The sequence below is a fragment of the Struthio camelus genome, chromosome 4, assembly GCF_040807025.1.
Source record: "Struthio camelus isolate bStrCam1 chromosome 4, bStrCam1.hap1, whole genome shotgun sequence".
In the NCBI taxonomy this organism is placed as follows: domain Eukaryota; kingdom Metazoa; phylum Chordata; class Aves; order Struthioniformes; family Struthionidae; genus Struthio; species Struthio camelus.
The window spans coordinates 16590724-16611832 of NC_090945.1; the positions used below are offsets into that span (position 1 = coordinate 16590724).

The 21109-nt window shown below is 36.0% G+C and overlaps 1 protein-coding gene across 5 annotated transcripts in view; it reads right to left on the reverse strand.

Moving 5' to 3' along the window:
* Positions 1–20881, reverse strand: part of STPG2 (sperm tail PG-rich repeat containing 2) — a 233848-nt gene extending 212967 nt beyond the window's left edge. For all 5 annotated transcript variants that reach the window (XR_011140840.1, XR_011140839.1, XR_011140841.1 and 2 more), the window contains exons 1-5: positions 20752–20881; positions 17989–18098; positions 12964–13128; positions 2412–2527; positions 165–276 (exon numbers count right to left, since the gene is read on the reverse strand). Coding sequence is in view for 2 of the 5 variants with exons in the window: in XM_068941604.1 (XP_068797705.1) it covers positions 165–276; positions 2412–2527; positions 12964–13128; positions 17989–18098; positions 20752–20857 (609 nt within the window). In the remaining 3 variants the exon portion in view is untranslated. The remainder of the gene's footprint in view (positions 1–164; positions 277–2411; positions 2528–12963; positions 13129–17988; positions 18099–20751) is intronic.
* Positions 20882–21109: the final 228 nt, after the last annotated feature.

Sequence of the window (21109 nt, forward strand, 5' to 3'; positions counted from 1 at the left end):
TGATTTACAGTGAAACAGAAGAGTAAATTTTTCACCCTTAACTGTTTTTGTTCATTTTCAGTATAAATTGCAGTGTTTTTTCATCCTACCTTTAAGAACTTCCTACCCGAAGTGCAGGTATAAATTACTTTTTAAGTAGTAAGAAAAAGCTGAAGTGGCATTACCTTCTTTTCTTCCTGTAATTCTATCACTTCATGATACCGTGGGATGAAGAGCTCATATCTTTTCTTGTCTTCTTTTTTGATGTTGACATTTTCATAACGTAGTGCCGCTTCCCTTTAGAAAGTTAAAGGAAAGATTTATGAGTCTTCATCTTTAAATACCTGTCTGAATACCTGAAAAAGTTCTTCTGATACAAACAGCTGCTGTTTGCAAAAACTAATAAAAGTCTAGATTGCTCACTAACAGAAGAGGTCTCACCATATTCTATAAATACACTATGAGCCCAAAGAAGCAACACAAGCCCTGTTTCAATAATGGCAAAACCGTGTAGCTGTTATCACAGAATGACTAACAACTATTCAATAGAGGAAAAAAGAAAAAGCACGCAAAGACAAGAGAACATAGGATTTCTGAGATACGTTACTGAAACTCACGTAGAACAAATTTTCAAGTGAGTTATGAGGTCCTTATTCTAATTCAGCCCTTAAGACTGAAATTAGCCCAGATTCTTCTATACCACAAACTTTTAAAAAACTTAGCAAACTCTTAGTAACAGCAACTCTCTGAAGAGCTCTTTTATGATCTAGTTTTAAGGAAAAAGATTTTAAGGAAATCACTTTAAATATACAAGTATTTTTTATCACTACTTCAAATAGAATTCCAGTAAGTCTGGGGAAGAGCCTGGAAAGGACTTAAATCATGACAGATGCTTGGACAGCAAATTAAGACCAATCAACCTAAAGACAAGCCACACAAATTAAAGTGCTTATCTGTGCCACATGTAAAGAACTTACTGTTTCTCAAAGCAGTAGTCTGAAAACTAAGGTCATAAGCAGTAGGTTATTTAAATATATAGGCATAAGTAATATTTATTTTTAACTTTATTGCCAAGTTCCATAGACCTGGGCCTCTGAAATATGCGTAGAAGCCCACCTCCGCTCAGATGCGGATATCAACACTTAAGTAACGTTATACAGAATCTCTTTTCTTCAGAAGTAGGCTTAAGTAGGTATTAAAGAACGAAATTGTCACGAGTACCTCCAGGGCTTAAAAGCCCATTCCAAGAATGCGTGATTTAGGCATTTCAGGCAGAACAAAGATTCAAACTGGTAAGACCGCACTCTACACTCACCCTCATAGGCTTAGTAATGAACACAGGGCATTCCATGCCTACAAAAACAACTCTCAATGGCAGCAGACTGACTGCATTGCTCCCTAAATCAGCCAACGGAGTCACTGAGAGAGATTTTAAAAATCTTGCCTTTGCTAAACTTTTCATACTAACTTCCTATTTCATCATAAAGTATGAAACTAGGATGCACAATCTGAAACCTGAAGTCATTTTGTTTTTAAGAGAAATAAGAGCTAGTCATTTGTACTCATAAGACACAGAGGAGGAAGTAATGGTGATACTTACCTTTTTATAGTATCTTAATGAGCACTTCCACAGTAGTGGAAATATATAATCGTTAGTGTCTTAATACGCACTTCCACAGAAATTTACAGACATGAATGAAATGCCTTCCTTATAACAAGGCTGTAAGTGCTGCTAGGAAAAAGATACTTTCCCTATATCTTGCCTATATCCCCTGCACTATCACTTTGACCTTCACATCCCCACAAATTCCTCCATGTTCCTCAGTAACAGGTCCAGCAGAGCACCTCTCCTAGTTTTGACGTGCTCAGGGATCTGCTTGGCAGCATCCTATAGGACATGGCTCTGAAGGGCAAAGCAGCTCAGGAAAGCTAAGCTAGCTGGTATTCAAGAACACCCTCCTCAAAGCACAGGAATGGTCCATTCCAATGTGCAAAAAGGCAATCAAGTACAGCAGAAGACCAGCCTAGATGAACAGTCAAAAGCTCAGTCAAGTTACTGAAAGTAGATCACATTTTTATAAGCCATCAAGTATAAAGTAAATTGGCTTTCAGTAAAATAAACTTTTAAAATTGTGTTCATTGCTCTGAAACCACAGCAAAATTAATAACTGCAATGATTAAGTTTCCAGTGAAAATAGCGAAAATATCTGCATATGTGAAAGGGAAGTCTTCATGAAGGATATGAGCTCAGTAACAGCAAAAGAGCCTGAATGCCTACTGCAGACAGAAAGGTTAAAAACATTATTATAAAATATAACCAAAATATATTAACATATTTTAGATAAAACCAAACGATATAACAAACCAATTCTAAAGAACAAACACAACAATTTTGGAATCATCAGCTAAAAGTAAAACAAAATGTTACTTACTGAGTTATGTCATATTGCCCAGGTCCTGGCCCTTCTGGAGGTTTAAACTCACAGCGTTTTCCACTCAAATTACCAAAACGTATTCCTTTATATTTCACGGTAGAATAAGTAACATCCTGATGTAAAGGGGGGTGGGGAGGGGGAGATAAAGAACTGAAGTTGAAGAGTATTTTCAATTTCTTGGTCACCTATTTGCCCTCTCTATAAAGTACATAGCTTTTTTATATATATATATATATATATATACACACACAAGCCAGAAATATTTCTATGCTATAAATATATTTACATATATAAAGTATAAGCATTCATATGCTGTAGCATATCTTGTACATATATACCTTGCTATATACACTACAGTTACACTATAAACTGCACAGTGGCTTGATTTTATTACATTCCAATGCCCTCCAAGCAGGTTTTCACCTCATTTACACAATTCCGCCCAGTTTCACTGTTCTCTATAAATGGCTTCATGAAACTACCAATTTCCCTGCTAACATTAGTCTGTTTCACTAATGGTACTGTGATGGATAATGTGGGAATTACAGAGAACAATAACTTTAGTTATCAGCTAACAGAGCTTCAAGAATATTGACTTCAGTCAATATCAGTGTAGTCCAGCAGATAGGCAGCCTGTGATGCCAGAGAGCATATTTCAGTGTAGAATGCATAAGAATAGCAAAAATAACAAAACTTAGGATATCATATGCCACATCAACGAGTTACAGCCTTCAGCATTATGATCCTGTGCAACCACTCATCTGCCCAGTTACACTGTCTGCACACATCTTCATATTCATCTTTCTAATTGTCAAATACATGCCCAGTCATATTCGATTCTACAGATTTTATGGAAGCTAGACCAAAACCAATAGTTCTGTTTCATGTGAGGTATGTCAAAAAGTTTCAAATTTTATGCTCACATAGCATCATTTTATTCTACTATTGATGTCATACTCCTTCCCTCCACACGCGTTTGGGTCTAAATTGTTGGTTTCAAACATGAATACATTTATACAATAGTTATGAGTTATAAATGGCTGAAAGAAACATACTAAACTGGATAAAACACATTGCCTCACAAAAACACTGGTTCACAAAGGTACGTAGAAATGTTTGCTTTCTCTTAATTACTAACTTTTCAGGTTTGTATTCAGACATATGCATATATCTGATGTTCAGTCTAAAGTACTAAAGGTCACCCTGCATTAGTTCAAATCATGCAAAAAACACAAACTGCAAGCTACCGGAATTTGCAGCAGAGCTTATAAGGGTTAATATGAAATCCAATAGGAAGAGTACTTTAATCGAGAAAGTTCATTGCAAACCCTTCCTCCCCAACCTCCCCCAAAATATATATATTTTTTTTTATGATAGAAAGATGAAAGTCAGACTCTGATAGAGAACTGACTGGAATAGGCGTGTTCCCCAGCAAAAGCTGCTTTTACTAGGATGATACAAGGAAATAGCCACAAAAAATATCTGAGATTTTATGTAGAGTTCTGCTTATTGAGCAGGTATACCTTACCTCACGTACCCAAACTTACTGTCCCAATTGAATTATTACTCATCTAAAGAATCAAAACCATGCCAAACACACATAACACAAGAACCAAAGTAACACGGCTCATAAATTTGCATTTAGAGATCAACAAACGGTCAGTTCAGAAAATATTAGACATCTAAAATTTCGGTCACCAATCTCAAACCCACCAACATAATCCACAGCGATTTTTACATGTTTTCTCTCAAGTCTTTTCTCTCTGTGGTCAATATACCGTTATTCCCAGAGACACAAAGTTAATTTTCAGAGTGAAAGGGTTATAGCACCATCAAGTGGCTTCTGAAAGGCATCAGGTTTAATACATGACCGAAAGAAAACGTCCAGATATATACAGAACAAATTATTTAAATTAAATTGTGAAATATTAGATCCTGTAGGGATCTAATTTATTTTGAACTCTATAATAAGGACATTGAATTTTTTGTTAATTTTGTGGAAGTATCTACTACTTATTATTATACTAATAAATGAATAGCATGCTATTATTGATGGAAAAGAACCTTCTCACAGCAGGAAAAGTCTTGTATGTTCAAACCACACTAGCAGGGGTCTCCAAGAGCAGGATGGCCCCGATCTCCGCCATCTCCTCTATGATCTGTGAAAATGTTGAGCTGATAGTAGCCTCACAGCAGTCAGACTTAATTTCCTTGGCAACTAAAAAGGTAAAGTGAACTCCAAATTGAATCCCATCCAGAGGGAAGTCAGCTGTAAAAAAAAGTCAGCTTGTGGGTCTAAAGGAAGGAGCTAAAACTACTCACAGCACATTGTAAAAATACAAAGGCCAATTGAGAACTGAATGCGCAGAGTCCTCTTACACAATGAGATGATTTAAACTATACATTTTTGCTTCTCTTTTCTGAGGGCAACACTTGGCAACTAAATGAACTTCACACAGTACAACAGTAGTGTATTTAGAAAAATTTATTACACATATTACATATTTTATACCTCATGGAAGCGTACACTTTTCATTATCGCAGAAACAAATTAATTCTATGGTACAGAAAACAGTCTTGCAAATCCAAAAAAAAAGTTAAACATTATGGTCCTTATCGCCTGTTCTAAACAGATGCTCCTTTTTTGCAGATGTTCCCTATTTACAGGGCAGTGAGCTTCATATGACTGAAAAACATGTGAAAATTTTGAGCAACTTCAAGCATCACTGCTGATTGAACTGAGGAGTCAGGATTTTGCATCAAAAAACAACCAAAACTCCCCAAAATTGAACAAAACATTAAAAGTTGTCTTTGCTTTTAAAATATCAGTCACACTGTGTGGTCTGAAGGAAAATCATTTATCCCAACGTCTTAATTCAGATGAACATATATTTCCAAATAACATTAATATGGCAGAAAACCAATACATTATACGTGTATAGGAATACATCATCCAGAAGTCTACTGACAATTGGCATTTCTAGCCATATTTTAACATCTACAGGAGAATGCTCAGGCCTTGATTTACTGTTTACTGTAAAACTGTAAATGCATTTTTAAAAGCTTTTTTTAGCTTAAGGAGATGAAAATCATTTGTATATTTATAATTTATGCACATGCTTAAATGTCTTTTCGAACTGAAAACTGTGCTTTCTGTTTACTAAGACTAGTGTCTATCAGACCTTTGGGTAATAGTCTAATGTTATCTAAAATTTCAATAATTGAAAGTATCCTAGGCACTTCACAGTCTCTAGCCCAGAAACCATGACAGATATAATGCAGAGACTGAGAACAGAAATGTAGGGTTAAGAAAGAAAAGAGTTACAGTAATTAGATCATATGGTTTCTCAGTTATGGTATATGCACATCACAATTAAAGTCAATTTTTTATGGCATATTAACTCATTTCTCGAAGGCAAAATAAAAGGATTTTTAAAAGATCCAACTGAGGAAAGAGAGTAGTTTTGGGGGTTTTGTTTTTTAAATGGCAAGCCATGAGTAGTATTTTCAGCACATGGAACAATAATCAGAACAAGTAAAATCTAATGCAGGTTAAAGGCACCAAATTAGAAAATCATATTTTACATCAATATTTTTTCAAGTAGTAACATCCACTTTGAAAATTTATTGAGGTCTTTCTTTTCTCGAGGATAGGTGCAATCTAATATAAAAATGTGAGGAAATAGGAACTAATGGTAGTTCACAGCAGCAAATAAGCATGAACTGGCAGTGTAATTGTGTATGAAGAGTGCATCTGCATTAAAAAGATGTGCAACAGCAGTTTCCAAAATGAGAAATATGATAAACAAATTGAGAAGTACAGGAGTATATTTAACGATAAAACAGAGTTCCTTATCCCCGTCATTTGTCCTAAAGATTATTTCGGTTGCCTAAAATGTTCAAACTAGCCTACTTTCAATTACATCTAACGGCATAGGTGTTCCGTGTTATTATTAAAACATAAATATGAGGTAATAAACAGGTATAAACGATACACATAGAATTTGATTATTCATCTTCCTTCATCTTAAATTACCAAGAAGGTTTCATAAAGAATCAGCAGCTCATTCTGTTCAATTACACTAGCACCTATTGTTTTATATATGGTGAAATAAATCATGTTTTCTGTTTAATTGATGTTTTTTCTGCCAGACCACGATAAGGTATAATCTCTAAGATACATTTATATATATTTAGATATTGAATTTCAGTATTTATGTTATTTTTAAGTGACTTATGGCCAACAGAAATGTGATAGTAATAAATTGCATTTGTAGTGATTAAAGCGATACTCAATTTTAAAGATGAACCAGTTCAGTACACTTTTTCAAACTCAAGAATAATACAAATGTTGTCTTATATATATAAATATATATATATACACACACACACACATATCTATACACACACACCCCCTTTTAAAATCTGCAGTAAAAATGATATAAATTAACTGTTACTTAACTTACGAACCTGTACATTACTCAGGTAAAGTATCCCATCTGTAATGGAATTTAAAAGCTTTTTAAAAATACTGACAAAGACCAAAGAATAAATTGATGCACTCTTAATAACTCTAAATCATCTAGCTCTTTATGCCAAGAAGTGTTGACAATACCAACTTCAAGGTCATTTTCAACTTGGTAAGTCATTAGCAAATAAAATATGGCTTAATTGGAGCAAACTCAGCAAGGAGCTGCATTATTTTAAGTGAACACTGCAATATAACTTGAAGAAGAATTACTAATCGCCACTCCCGTTGACAACGAAATGGATGAAGAAGGTGCTTTGTAACTTTTTTCTATGACTTTCCCGTAATTAAATATGGAAATAGATTCCATGAAGAATTAAGAGTCCCTGAGTGCATTAATTCAGGCACTAATGGACTGCCTTCCAGTGTTACAGCACACAGGTAGTTTCCCAGCATGCTACCAACATGAGCTAATACATCAGTGTCAGACTCCAGCAGTACTTTTCATTTGAATACCCAACTCTGGAAAGCAGATTTAGGCCAATTACATATGCTGATTTAAAAGGATACATCTTTCACAATCTGAAATATTACCTGAAACTTTATGTGCATTGATAAAACAGCTTGACTTAAACCCAAGATTCAGTTGCCTGAAGACGTACGCAGCTCTGTTATATACACACACCAGGCTTATATAGCCCTTATAACCACCTCACTAATCTCTAGCATAAAAATTGTCAATGGCTATTTTTTAATACTTCTTTTTCAATAAAACACCTTTTGAAAAAACAATATTTGCATATATTCTGGTTTTTTTTTCTTTCTAGTATAAGCTACTAATGTTACAAACAATCTCATAATGATATAATTCGTAGAGAAAGACATTTAAACAAAGGGAGCTCCTCTCAGCACAGATCTCTTCACGCTGCTGCTCTGTTCCAAAATTTTATTTTCTCACTTTGTGCCATAATAATTCTTCACCTCCTCCAGCTCTCCTTCCAACTTCATGGGCAAGTAGCCCTAATTCTGCAGGTAGGTCCTGGCCTGACACACCAGTCTAATACAAATTTCTAAAGCAACTGCCAATCTAGCAAAACATGTGGAGACTCACCGTAAGAGCAACTGAAAATGAATAGCTGTCTTTTTTTAAACTAACTCTGTGATATTTAGGGTACATATGTTTAAATAGCTAGAATACTTGCCATTGTAAATAGGATTTCAATTTTTTTTAATGGAAAGCTTTGCAAATCTCTATCTGTATCAGAGGGACTGGCTCGTTAACATAATACAAATTTGTTGCTCTTCCTTGGCACGACATGTGGGCATCAATCCACTACAGCACTTCAGTATGTTCTTAGTTTGAAACATGGAAGCAGTCCTACTGCAGTCAAATGCAATAGTTAGATATTAATAGTTAAGTATATACTTAAGTGCTTTGCTGGACTGAGTCCTACATCTGTTTGACAGAGACTATGCTTTGGAAATTCATTGCTTATCAGAAGCACATACCCATAGTAATACAAGACAGAATTCAGGAAACATTATCTCTGTCCGTAGCAGAATCAGAAACATATCCAAAAAAGCAGAATTTTATTAAAAGCAACTGACAAATTCAGAACAAGAAGTTGAACATGTGGATGAACAGGCTTCAATGAAGCACTTAAATTTTTCCTCCTACTCTAACCAAACTCTAACCTTTAGTTTTGACTAGTTTAAAAGCGTGATCGCAAACTGTGACCAGTATTTCTATCCTGTATTCAAGTCTAAAGCCAAATTAAAATAGGTAAATGCAATCCGAGATCAGGAAAAAAAAAAAATGGCAAAAAGCCTATGAACAGAAGCCAAGTAGGACTACATAAAAACACACACAGACCCAAAACAGACAGGGCCATACTATAACATTTCTACTCATAAGAAGGAATGGTAGTTAAAGATAAGGTAATGACTGCTAAGATCATCTGTAGTAATAGCTTGACTTAGAAAGCACTGAGCCAATTAAATCCTTTGCTGAAGTTAGGGGCTTGTTCCTGAAACACAGACTACTAATTGTATTCTTGAAAGACGCTTGTCTTTTGGCATGAGGGTGTTCGTTATTTCCCCTCACGGACAGAAACAAAGCTCCCCCTTTGTCCTTAAGTCTTAGTTTGTCAACAAATTAGAGATGTAAATACAGTAGACAAATTAACTTCCAAATTTCTCAAAGCTTTATGATTTTGTGGCCTGTTTTCTATACAGAACAATTACCTCAGAAGCAGCCAACCTTCTTTAAATACTAATCTTGTCCACACATTAAATGGAAAATTGTCATAGTGAAAATACGTTACAATATCAGCATCAAGATATCGCACAGCCTCCTGAACCCAAGATCTGACAAAATTTGCCTGCTCTTCTGACAGTTTCGTTAAGCTCCGTTGTACTAATATTCAGTAATACTTATGCTAAAATAACAGTAATGGTTGGTATTTACAAAGTAATTTGCATCTAAGAGTTCTTAATTTCCTTTGCGTTCATACACCATAGTATGGAACAAAATATTACAGAGGTTGCATTTTAATAGTGGTTAAAAATGGTCAGCATTCTTTAAAATACAATCATTTTAAATTCTCGTGAAAAGCTGTATTTTTTTCCATCTGTTAAATCTAGACTTCAAAAATTGTTTCTGAATAAGTTACATAAAAGTTTTCGTTCAAAACAGGCACTTTTTAATCACACATTCTATCAGTTTTCCTTTTCTTTTGTCTCTTCCTGCCTGAAAGATAAAACATACAGAGAGCTAAAATGCTATCTTGAAACAGTTCAAATCCAGAAATCAGAAACTGCTATTTCAGGTTGAAATCTTGACCTCGCCAAACACCTTTTCACTATACCACTTAATTTCCTTGCCTTAGTTCTTCATTTGCATACCTGCAATAATACACAGAGTCTCCATTTGAAGAGCTAAGGACTATTCATGTTTGCTTATTTAATGCTTTAAAAATACTACGCACCAGGCTGGGGCTTTGCAACAGCAATACAAAGCATCCACAGAAAATGCGATTCCTAACAAAAATGTTAAGTACTGCAACGACAGCATGAAATACTTAAAAATGGCTGCAAATTGGTTCAACTAAATGACTTTGCTGCCCCCTAATGCAATTCTTGGGAAAATAATTCCAGGGAAAAAATAGTAACCAAAAATAAGTAATTAATTATTCTCCTTTTATTTTGGTTGATTATGAACTATAACTCAAACCACTCAATTAGTATTGCTCAAATGTGCCCTTCTTCATAAATGCTAAACATAGCTGATGCTGCCACTTCAGAATCACCTGTAGTAAGGAACAGTGAACGTTAGCTATTGAAACCTTTCAAATAGGAGATTTTTAATCTGCAATTTCTTTGAGAAGATACAACAGAAACATTAAAAAAACCCACTTTATCATAACATGCTAAAAATTCAGATCTCACAAACAGAAAAGAAAAAAGAAGAAATATAATGCATGTCTTACTGAATTTGAATGTATCTTGTCTCAAAATGGATTGAAAGTGGAACTGCTAACATATAAAAGTCATCTCAATTAAAAGAGCATCTGTCTTTGGAATGCAGACTTGATATTATATTTAAGGCCTTTCAGTTCTAAAAGTGATATAATTGACTGAAAATTAAAAAAATAATTAATGCTTTGAATAAGCAGGGAGTTAGGCTAGAACTAAAAGCAGGGAGTTAGGCTAGAACTAAAAGACTTCAGAGTAAAAATAAAGTGGTAATCTATACACTTTGAAATTAGCATTTTTTGCAGCAGACTGATCTAGACACATCAACTACACTGTTAAAACGACTCACACAATTAGAACTCAAGTATCTTTTGAAAAAATTTTAATACATCTCTATCCTGACCTTCAACAATACCATTTTAATTAGAGACAAGCATATAGAGAATTGTGAGGAGATAAACTTTATAATCAGGATATGGAAATGTGGCAGCCAAAAACCTAGCAGTGATAACAGCTGCAGTAAGTAGTAGTACTAAGTTGGGCAGATTTTTTGCCAGACGCTTTTGATTCGAGGGTTTTATTTTTTATGGTAAAATTGCCATATTTTACTGTAATATCTGACACTTCTGAGGAAAAAAATATAAATAATACCACAACTTACTACGATCTGGAAAACAGTAGAGCAGTCAAAGCTTATTGTTTTTACAGTCATTATTTTTCTAATGAAATACAATTATAAGAAAATAGATTCAAAGAAGGAATTCATGCATATCTACGATACAACAGGTCTCACATACTGAAATCTTAGATGAAATACTGAAACTTCCAAGTGTTTTCTGCATATAGTTGACCCCTGTAGCTTAGAAAGCACTATCAAAGAACTGTATGACTTTAAGATAGAATCCATAACTTCTTAGAGAAGGCAGAAAGGGGGAAGAATCTCTTTCCTTTGCGAACGCTGGAGAAAAAAAAATGAGATCTGGAATATTAACACTTGCAAACAAAAATAAAATGTATGCATGATGTATTTTTAAAGCAGTACTCGGGACGCCTAATACACTGGAATCATATTTTTCCAGTCTACAGCAAAATTTTACTTGTCTTTTCTGTGATATTTAAAAAAAAATCATTAAGTGTAAGCGGGTTTCTTGCTTATGATCCCCACAATATTGCATCAGGGTTTTAAGAGTCTTTTGATGTTTTCCTGTTGTATTTAATACCATGAAGAAAAGTAGGAAAGTGGTAATTATTTGGTATAGCTACTTTTCACTGCTGATGTTCTAATGAGATGGATGGCCAATATCACAACTTCAACTGTTATATGCAATTTACATGATACGAAGATCCAGCCCCCCGCCCCATACCCAATAAACAAAGAACTGAATTTGTAATTTTTAACTCTATCTGTACAGATATTCAGTGTGTGTATTCTGTCCAAGTGGAGTGCTGTGTCAGACAAAGGTAACCACGTAAGTAAAGACTGCAAAAGCAACACACACACAGCAGAATCAAACTGTCAAACAGACAGCCCTATTCCTGTGATCTCCGATTTAAGTGTTTCACTTTTATCTGCTAAAGGTATTTTTAATGTAGGTTTTAACATCTTAATGCATCTCCCTAGAAGTATTTAAAAGGCAAACTGAAAATCCAGAAATTCTATCCTGTGGAATGACACTGATGCATATTGACCACCATGAAGGTTATGTTAGTCAAGACTGAGACACTGGGCTGTGTCTCACACTGGTCTCTCATTGGATCTAATGGAGTAAAAAGCAGTAGACGAGTATCCTTCATGTAGATTATCCTTCACAGGGAGATGAGAAACAGACTAAGTTTCACTAACATTCAGTAACAAAAGAGAAATGGGGAGAAACATTCAGGTTCAGAAATCCTGGACTCAATTACTTTGAACTTCAAAAGTTCAAAAAAAAAAAAAAAGTATTCTGCAATCTTTTAACGTAAGCCCAAAGAAACATTTCTCGGCCGAAATTATCAGCATGAAGACTAATCTTAAAGCTTCTAACTGGATATCATTAAGCATCCATTCAGCTCGCTCATTCAATAAATAACATAGTTCAGGTCTCACGGATTTTGTTTCCATCAGCCTGCATATCCACTGAGGAGGTAAAGTCTTGCTAGTTACAGAGAAAACTATCTTAACAAGAGAAAAGAACAGAACTTATTTAAACAGAAAGGTTAATATCTTTCACAAACCATCTAGTCACCACGGAAGGGGTTTATCCAGCTTACGAAATTCATTTCAGTTCAGCATTTACACATTAAGCCTCTTTAGTACTGCTTGCAGAGTTATTGCCTGCTATTGCATTCTCTTTCTGTCCAAGCAGAAAAAGCAGTAGTATCTCTCTTTCAAAGCTACAGGGTTTTTTTCCTAGTCTTTTAGTCAAAAGAAACAGAGAAGCAGGTACTACTTGAGACTTCATTAGACTTGTATCCTTATCCTCCAGAAGCATCCCTTTTTATAGCCAGGAATATTGTGGCACCAGTTCTATTTTTTATTCTGGAAGAAAACGTAACAGGACAATTTCAAAAAAAAATTAATTATTTTGTTATCTTCACTGATATGACAGTCATTAAAAAGTTACTTACAAGGAGTGGCTGATAGTAAGCTGGGCCTAACGTTAGGTCTCTCTGAGGTGGGTATTGTTTTCTAAGAGTGCCATCTTCAGCTTCCTCATATCCAAAAGCCTGACATGGAGAAGGAATAGAGGGAACACCCACCTCTCTGCAGATTTTTATAGAGTCTACAGCTCTCTGAGAAAGAAAAATAAAAAAATATAAATAAATATATATATATATACAGCCACACATATAAATATTATATATGCTTTATAGTAGATTAACAGCAAATTAACAAACAGCGAATAAACTGAAGATGGGTATCCCTGAAGCAAGTGAAAGCCCTATGTTATACAAAACTATTTATTTTTCACATTATGGTACGAATACTACAGAACCAATAGGTAATCCCACAGCAGTGATAACTTGATAATGTCACATGTGCGGACACATAACGTTACCTGTGTTGCATTGTTACACAAGCATAAACCAATTAAATTGTGAAACCATACGAGGTCACGGCTACTAGGGTTAATCACACTCCCTCTAAGCCAAACAAAAAACACAGTGTTTACCTCCTGGCTTCTCCATTACGTTCAGGAATGCTCAACAGCACTTAGGTGTTTACAACCACCAGAAGGCATCAGCATGTTGGCCCTGCCTACCATTTAGTAATGTGAAAAACCTCAGCTGCTTTTATGTAGCTTCCACATCTACTGCAAATTAAATTCCAAAAATCTGTTTATCTACCAAGCTCAGTAGCTTTTTTCATAGATTAGCATCAATGGCTAGATTTTTTTTTTGATCTGTTAGGTTAACAGCAAAGCAATTGCTTGTATCTAAAGCAACTGCTCGTATATAAAGCAAAATACATTTCAGTAACTTCAAAACTGTTGCAAAAAGCAGGTTTTGCATACTGTGGACACAAGCATAAATGTGCAAACGTTCAATCATTTTTGCACTCGCATAGCTAAGCTTAGCTTTTCAGAATATTAGTAAAAATAATTTTTTTTCAAATATAGTACTGCACACTTGTGATCGTTTATTTAAAAAGCAAATTAACATTACATGGGCTTTTAGAACTAGCATACCACCTGACTACGCTCTTTAGAATCTTGCTGCTTTTTGCTATCTGTAGCCAACTCCACGGCACAAGCATGGTTATAGCTGCCAGGTCCTGGAGTAACTGTGCTGATCTCTTTGAAGCGCTTCTCTTTATTTTGCAGACTCTTGCCACCTTTTATAGTGTTCTAAAATATATTTTTAAAAAATAGAAAACTATTAGCAAAATCATCTATGAACCTGATACTTTTTTTAAAAAAATTCTGATGCTTAGATGCAACTGTAAAAATAAAATAAGATCTATGGCCATTTATATTTATATTAAACCACTGAAAACAGTTACTTTTCTTGAAGTTGTTTTACTTGACTTCAATAAGGAAGAGTCATCACATGGATAAAGAGGCTAAAAATTCTTGTTTCTCCTCTGTACCCTCCAACACATTACTGTTTCTAAAATTTTGGTAAATTACAGCAGGTATCCCAAAGATTTCCAATAAAGCAAAATGATGATTCAAACTGTTCAAAAACAAACAAACTCACTCCACTATTTTGCTATTATCTGCTGTATAATGGTAAAGACACTGTCATTGATCAAGACCTCAGAACACTAGGTTCCAAACACACATATACACACACACAACGAAAGATGCACTTGCCCATTTTCAAACATTTTATTGGCCTAAACATTTTAGTTTTAACTGAGCTACATGTACAAAAGTTCTATACTTCAACTATATCAACCTAGAACTAACAAACTGTGTTCTGTTAACAGCTAAGAAGCTACAGCTTTAATCTTTTGATACCTTCTGGAGAATTTACGCGGTTTTACATATCAGCTCCACAGTAATTGTTAAAACAATGGGAACGGCCTGTGGTGGGTTGTACCTGAAAAGTGTAATCATCAGTCAAGAAAATTAATTAGGAAAGAGTCAAGTACTTGACTTTTTATTTTAAATGGGACCTAAGACACAAACTGGAATGAAAACATGAAAACTTTGGGGGAATTCCAAAAAACTTCATCATTAGTGCCGGTACTGTCAACCACTGAAAATGCATTTCCTGAACACTTTAAAAATAAGCAATTTTAATAGATGCAAAATTTCAGGTATGGCTTGCTTTATTTTTTTTGAGCAACGTTATCTCACATTGTAACACATTCCATTATTTACATAGTATCATGGCAGGTGTGATGGAAAACAATGTAGTACAACACTAAATTAACAGAAGTAGGTAACATGACCCATCTCAGTTGAAATGGGAAGAAAAGATGCTGTTCTGTGAAGCTGGTCATCTGTCACTCTTTGTAGCATATTCTTCTCACCACTGTCCTCTCATAAAAGAGAATGGTGATCCAGAACTTCCGCAATGAGCAACCAATAATTAATTTGAAGTGCCAACAAAGATTAAACCACTTTATGTTTACCCCATTAACTTCAAACTATTACATCTGAAAACAGAGTAAAGGACAACATACATAAATCACTGCTTAGTGAATTTTTTAATCTTTTCCCATTATAATTTAAGCTGGAGGAAGATTCAAGAAGATGATGATAAATGAGGAGAAGCAGTGAAGAGACTTTATGATACGCTGTACTATGACTATCATTTAATCACTCTAGTACAAAATTGAATGCAGCAGCACTATCACCTTTTCCCACTTGGGGGTGTATATAGCAGTCAGCCTGTTTTAAACAATTGTGCAGTGAAAAAAAAAAGCCCTAAAAATAAGTATATTTTTATACTTATAAATATATATAATATAATAAATATATTACATATTATGCAACTATAATAAAGTTGTCATTGTCAATTAGTTCCATGATTTGGATGTGTTTTAGGAGAGTTTTAATCCTGTCTCTAGCTGCATTGTTTTATATATTCTGTGACTGTTTGCACTGATAATAGGCATGCTTTGCTCTCATCCTGTGAACAAACTGTAAATTTTACCTTATATCTTAAAGCTTAAAAAGCCAAATTTACTTCGTTCTTCCTGACATATGGACTTATTATACATCCAAATAGGGATTCCATTTCAAGTTATAAAGATTGCTCTTCTTTGGGAGTAATAAGTAGTACTGCCTCAGGCAAACAGCATCACTGCTCATCTTCCAGTAGCGAGGGACACTTTTCCACACATTCAATTAGTTTTGCTAGCGGACAGGAAAAGATCCAAAAATTCTTCCTGAGCTGCCTTAAAGTACCCAAGAAAGCATTAAGACGACCAAACTCCTGCACTCGAAGAACAGAATTGCAACAGCAGCATTTTTTGGTGCAAGGATGAAGGAGCAAGGAAGACTTACTGTTCTCTCCAAAGATTTCACAAGATTCATGTCCAATACAGATTTTTTTTTTTTCCCCTACTCGATCCCTGCTTCATATTCCCTAGTCACAACACCAGCAGTCCTTTCAAGGATGCTAAATTTATGTACTTTATGGTTACTCATATTCCAGCTAGAAAGTAGTAACATCAAAACATCCTGCTCCGGTCAAAAATAGCTCTCCTTTTCTGCAGTCCGTGAAATAGTTATTTATTGTAGCTAAAAAACCAGTCTCAGCACACTGACAAACCCAATGAGACCTCTACCCAACACATAGAGGAGTAACCAAAACCTTCCCCTTAACTCTACTTCTTGCCAGCACAGTCTCCTTGATCTTCCTTAGCACATGACCGTCCTTATCGGTCTAACACTATACTTTTGCTATTGAGGCACAGAATTTCAATCCAGTTTATAACAGCTAAATACAATAGCTTAACACACTTAACTTAGTTGTATGATCTGACTTTAACAGGGCTTAGGCAAGGGTTGTTTGTGTGGGTTTTGGAGTTTGTTTTGTTTTACAAACAACAAACACAAAACATCTGTCTCTCTTATAGAATTTGTATACTGACATTACAAAGTCCAGGCGATTGTTTTCTTTCCTCCAAATTTCTGATATGAATGTTATGTCAGTATCTTTTAACATCAAGCATTCCAGTTCCCTTTTCCTGTTTTTTAAAATTTTTACGTTTACAAAAAAGCATGAATATATTTTGTTCAGCTGCCTATTTTTATTCTACCTGAATTTTATTAACCTCTGCCCTATTTTAATTCGAGGGTTTTACAACTTCACTAACAAGAGGATACACCATGCCAAACTCCATAATCTTTCCCAAGTGTCAATTTTGCCCCATGTTCAGTTTAAGTAATAGAGTCTCAACATCGGGCTGGATTATACAATCTGACAGGGGACATGCACACCTCAGCCATAAAGTCTGCCAAAATCCTGCTTTCTCTTAAATATAGATTAAGGAATTGGACAATTCCAGAGCTGTAAAATCTGGTTACATTTCTAGTTCCGTAAACGCAGCACTAGTCAAAGAGACCTACCATATGGAAAATGATGCCATTCATTTAAATTACAAGTTCTCCTTTTTGTTATTGTTATTTAGAAATCAATATATGAGCAAAATATATGAGCAAAATGAAGCAGTAAAAGTTTGTCTGTCTGGGAAGGTCTCTATCTCTCAGCATCAACCAAATTCACTTTTCTCTTTCACAGATAAATACTTAACAAAATGAATGTGCAAATCTTAGCTCCTTAGAAATTGTTCTCCTTAGTTCATTAGGCTACAGAGAAATGTTTTGCTATAGCATGATCTGTAACTCGAAATAAGTAATAAAAATCAAATTGTTCAGGAAATATGACAACTATCTAAAAAGATCAAGGCAAAACTGAGATATCGAAATATCAGGAAGCACCCAGCGCCAGGGGACTACATGAGAAGTATCTTATTAAGGAAAAAAGAAGAAACAAGGGGAAACACACATAGGAAAAATGAGACTAAGTAACAATCGTAGAAATGGCATCTTCCTGTGGTTTTTTGCACTGTTAACCAACTTGTAAAAAAAAGATTATTCCAATAAAATTTGTTAAAACGGTACTGCTGGTTGTTACTATCCTAGAACGATGTTTCCAACTTCATCTGTCTTCATGCAATTATTGCAATTCTACCTGTGTTCTGGTAGTATTATAGTGTCCTGGTCCTGGAGCAGTATCATCTGTATTTTGAGCAGTAAATGTCAAACCTCGACTTGTCAAAGAAAGAAATGGAGCATAGCCATCTGCAAAAAAAAAAAAAAAAAAACAATACTGATCTTAAAAAATGCACTTAAGAACTTAGAAAAGGCCTTTTGGACATCAAATTATTATTGTTCAGTAATTGAAACATTTGGTTCATACAAACATACAGTAAAACATGCTTAAAAGAGTAAGAAAAAAAAGTTTGAAAAGCAAAAGGCTGCTGGGCAGGTCATCTTAAACACAAAGTGACTACTCAAAAACGTAAAGCTGTTTAACACCCTTGCAGACCTAAAAAGCTTCAAGCCCCTGGGAGCACAGTATAAACTGAAAATTTTAGGTCTAAAACATACATTATCTCTACTCTGATTTCTTCTGTGGCCACAGAAGAATCCAAACGTAAGAATGATTTTTTAAAGATCTTTTTAATTGGCTGAGTTAGAAAGAGATCTTTTGCTCTTTTTTTGTTCTTCTTCCCCCTTCCCCTCCGCCCTTCTTTTTTTCTTTTTAAACATAAAGCTTTCCGGTAAAGGGTGATGTACAGGGGAATGCTTCAAGTAACTACATTACAAATGTACAATTTCATCATTCCAATATACATGCTATTATATAGGCTACCTATGCCCTTCATTAGTTCATTCTTTATCAGAAAACGTTTCTTGACTTGTTCCGTTTCCTCCTCCATGTTCTCTTTTTTTTTTTTTTAAATAGAAAAATCTATGCAGCACTTCGAATTTCATCTCCTTTTGCAGCCAGGTCACTGTTAGCGAAGGAACCATTTCTCCTACAGTTTGGTCACGTGGAATTCTCTTCCATGTGTCTTCCTTTAATTCATCACGTATTCTATTCAGAATTTAAATACACACACCTCCTTTCCTCTTTTACCAACATCTTCTAACCTCCATCTCCACCCTTCACTATTGTTTCTCTCTGAAATTGTTCTGGAACATAATCATCATTTTAAACTAAGAAGAGAACATTACGATCATGTACTGTAATAAATGTCATTATTGTTTGAGTAGACAGGGTTGGACAATATACACAAACAAAAAAAACTGATTGAATCCGTTTCTCTGAATGAAGCAATGCCTAACTGTAATTTTATCAACTGAAGTTTTGCTGTCCTCAAATATGTTGCTATGTTCAGACTTATTAGAGAAATTCTCAATCTACTTGTGACTTTATTTCTAAACTACAGCAGTGTTGAGGTAGAAGCAAAAGAAAACAATACATCACGTCGTTTGTTTCACATACTTCTTCCTATTGCTCATATTTTCTCTCGTCAAATCATCATAAAAGGGATAAAATCTCTTAACTGGTTTAAAGAAGAAAACTTTTTACCAAACTGGAAATACAACTCTTCTGAACGTAAATGTTTTATTCTTATAAATTCTATTTTTAATCTCCACTATCCAGACAGATAAAAAATGCTACACTTTTAGAAGAGCTTTCTAAATAGCCTGTTCTAAAGGGTATTAAAAAAATGAAAAAAAAAAAACCCACACACACACACACAAAGTCATCACATTTCCTCATAGTTGCAGATCTGAGAATAGGGAAGAGACCAATATAAATATCCTTTTAATAGTATTTTAGAAATAGACACATAGAACCTTGTGGGGAAAAAAGGAAGTAAGGGAGGCCAAAATGAAAAGCGTGTGTACTACAGATGGACATCTCCAGTCATCGAGAAGTTTTCAAGTCATTCTGAAGTTCAGTGAGGATGGAAAAATTTAACTTGATTCATATGATCATATAACTTATGTCTTAAATTATATAATCATAGTCTTTTTAAAAAGAATGAAAAGTTAAAAAGATCACTTTTAAATTGTTGTTAAGAAATGAAAGTATTTATGGTGTACCTCACTGTACACTAACTTCTACTTGGAATTGACATTTATTTAACTTGAGGCTGGGCTGAAGCTTCCAAAACAATTCTTACCCTTAAAGAAAGGTCCCTATTAGCTTACTACTCAAAAAGACAAAGGACACATGTACTTTACAGAGTGCAATTTACTGAGAGGAAAGCTTTATTACTTTCTGCGTAAAGCAAAGTGCCCTGCAAGCAAATATACACACCAGAAACAACCTCGCTGAAGAGCAGAGCGGAGTAAATATATACTATGGGGAAACTGTCCGGTATAGAGCTCTATATTACCGATCCAAAAGTTATGTATGATAACAGCACCTGCAAATCACTAGCTCAGTGCGGCGTTAACGCCTCTCCCACTCACGCTGCTCTCGTTCACAGCTGACGCTTACTACCTCTTCATACATACCCGTCTCCGGTTTCACCCTCTACGCACCTAACAAATTAAAGGATCACCGCCTGCCAGCACCCGTCCTCACTCCGCGCAGACCTTTCCCCCCAACCCCCGCCAAGAGCTGCAGAGAGCACCGTCGTGCCCCCCGCCCCAGGACCCCGTTTGCACGACGGAGACGATAAGCACAGCCAAAACCGCTACGCGTAGGAAGGCACGAATGCTTCCGGCGCTATTAACACGCCACTACGTGTAGGACCGGTAACGACAGCACTTAGTCACGGGTACTTTCGCAGACAGAGCAGCCGCTATGAGGAGAACAGCTGCCCCTAACGACGGCCCACCAAGCCGGGAGGAGGGGGCCCCTTCCGATAGCCGGGGCCGCCACGGAGCACAGAAGCAGGGCGGCTGCGAGGCACCGCCCGCCCTCCCTTACCTGCCTTTCGCCGCCTTTCCAGCCCTACGCGGTAGGAGCCGGGCCCCACGCACGGCCCCGTGCAACCGGCGGGCGGGCTCAGCGCCCGCACGGCGCGGTCATACATGACGCCGCGGCCCCCAGCACCTGCCGCCGCGGCCCGTCGCTAGGGACGCGCCGCGCCGCGCCCCGCCCCAACGGCCGCCCCGCCCCGCCCCAACAGCCGCGCCCCGCCCCGCCCGTCGCCATGGCAGCGGCGGCCTGTGGCGGCCCCGGGCCGAGAGCGCGACCCCCGAACGTGAACGGGAGGGACGGGAAAAACCGTCAAGCGGTTTTTCCACCCCGTTTTTCCTCCGTCGTTTAAAAAATGTACTTGCCC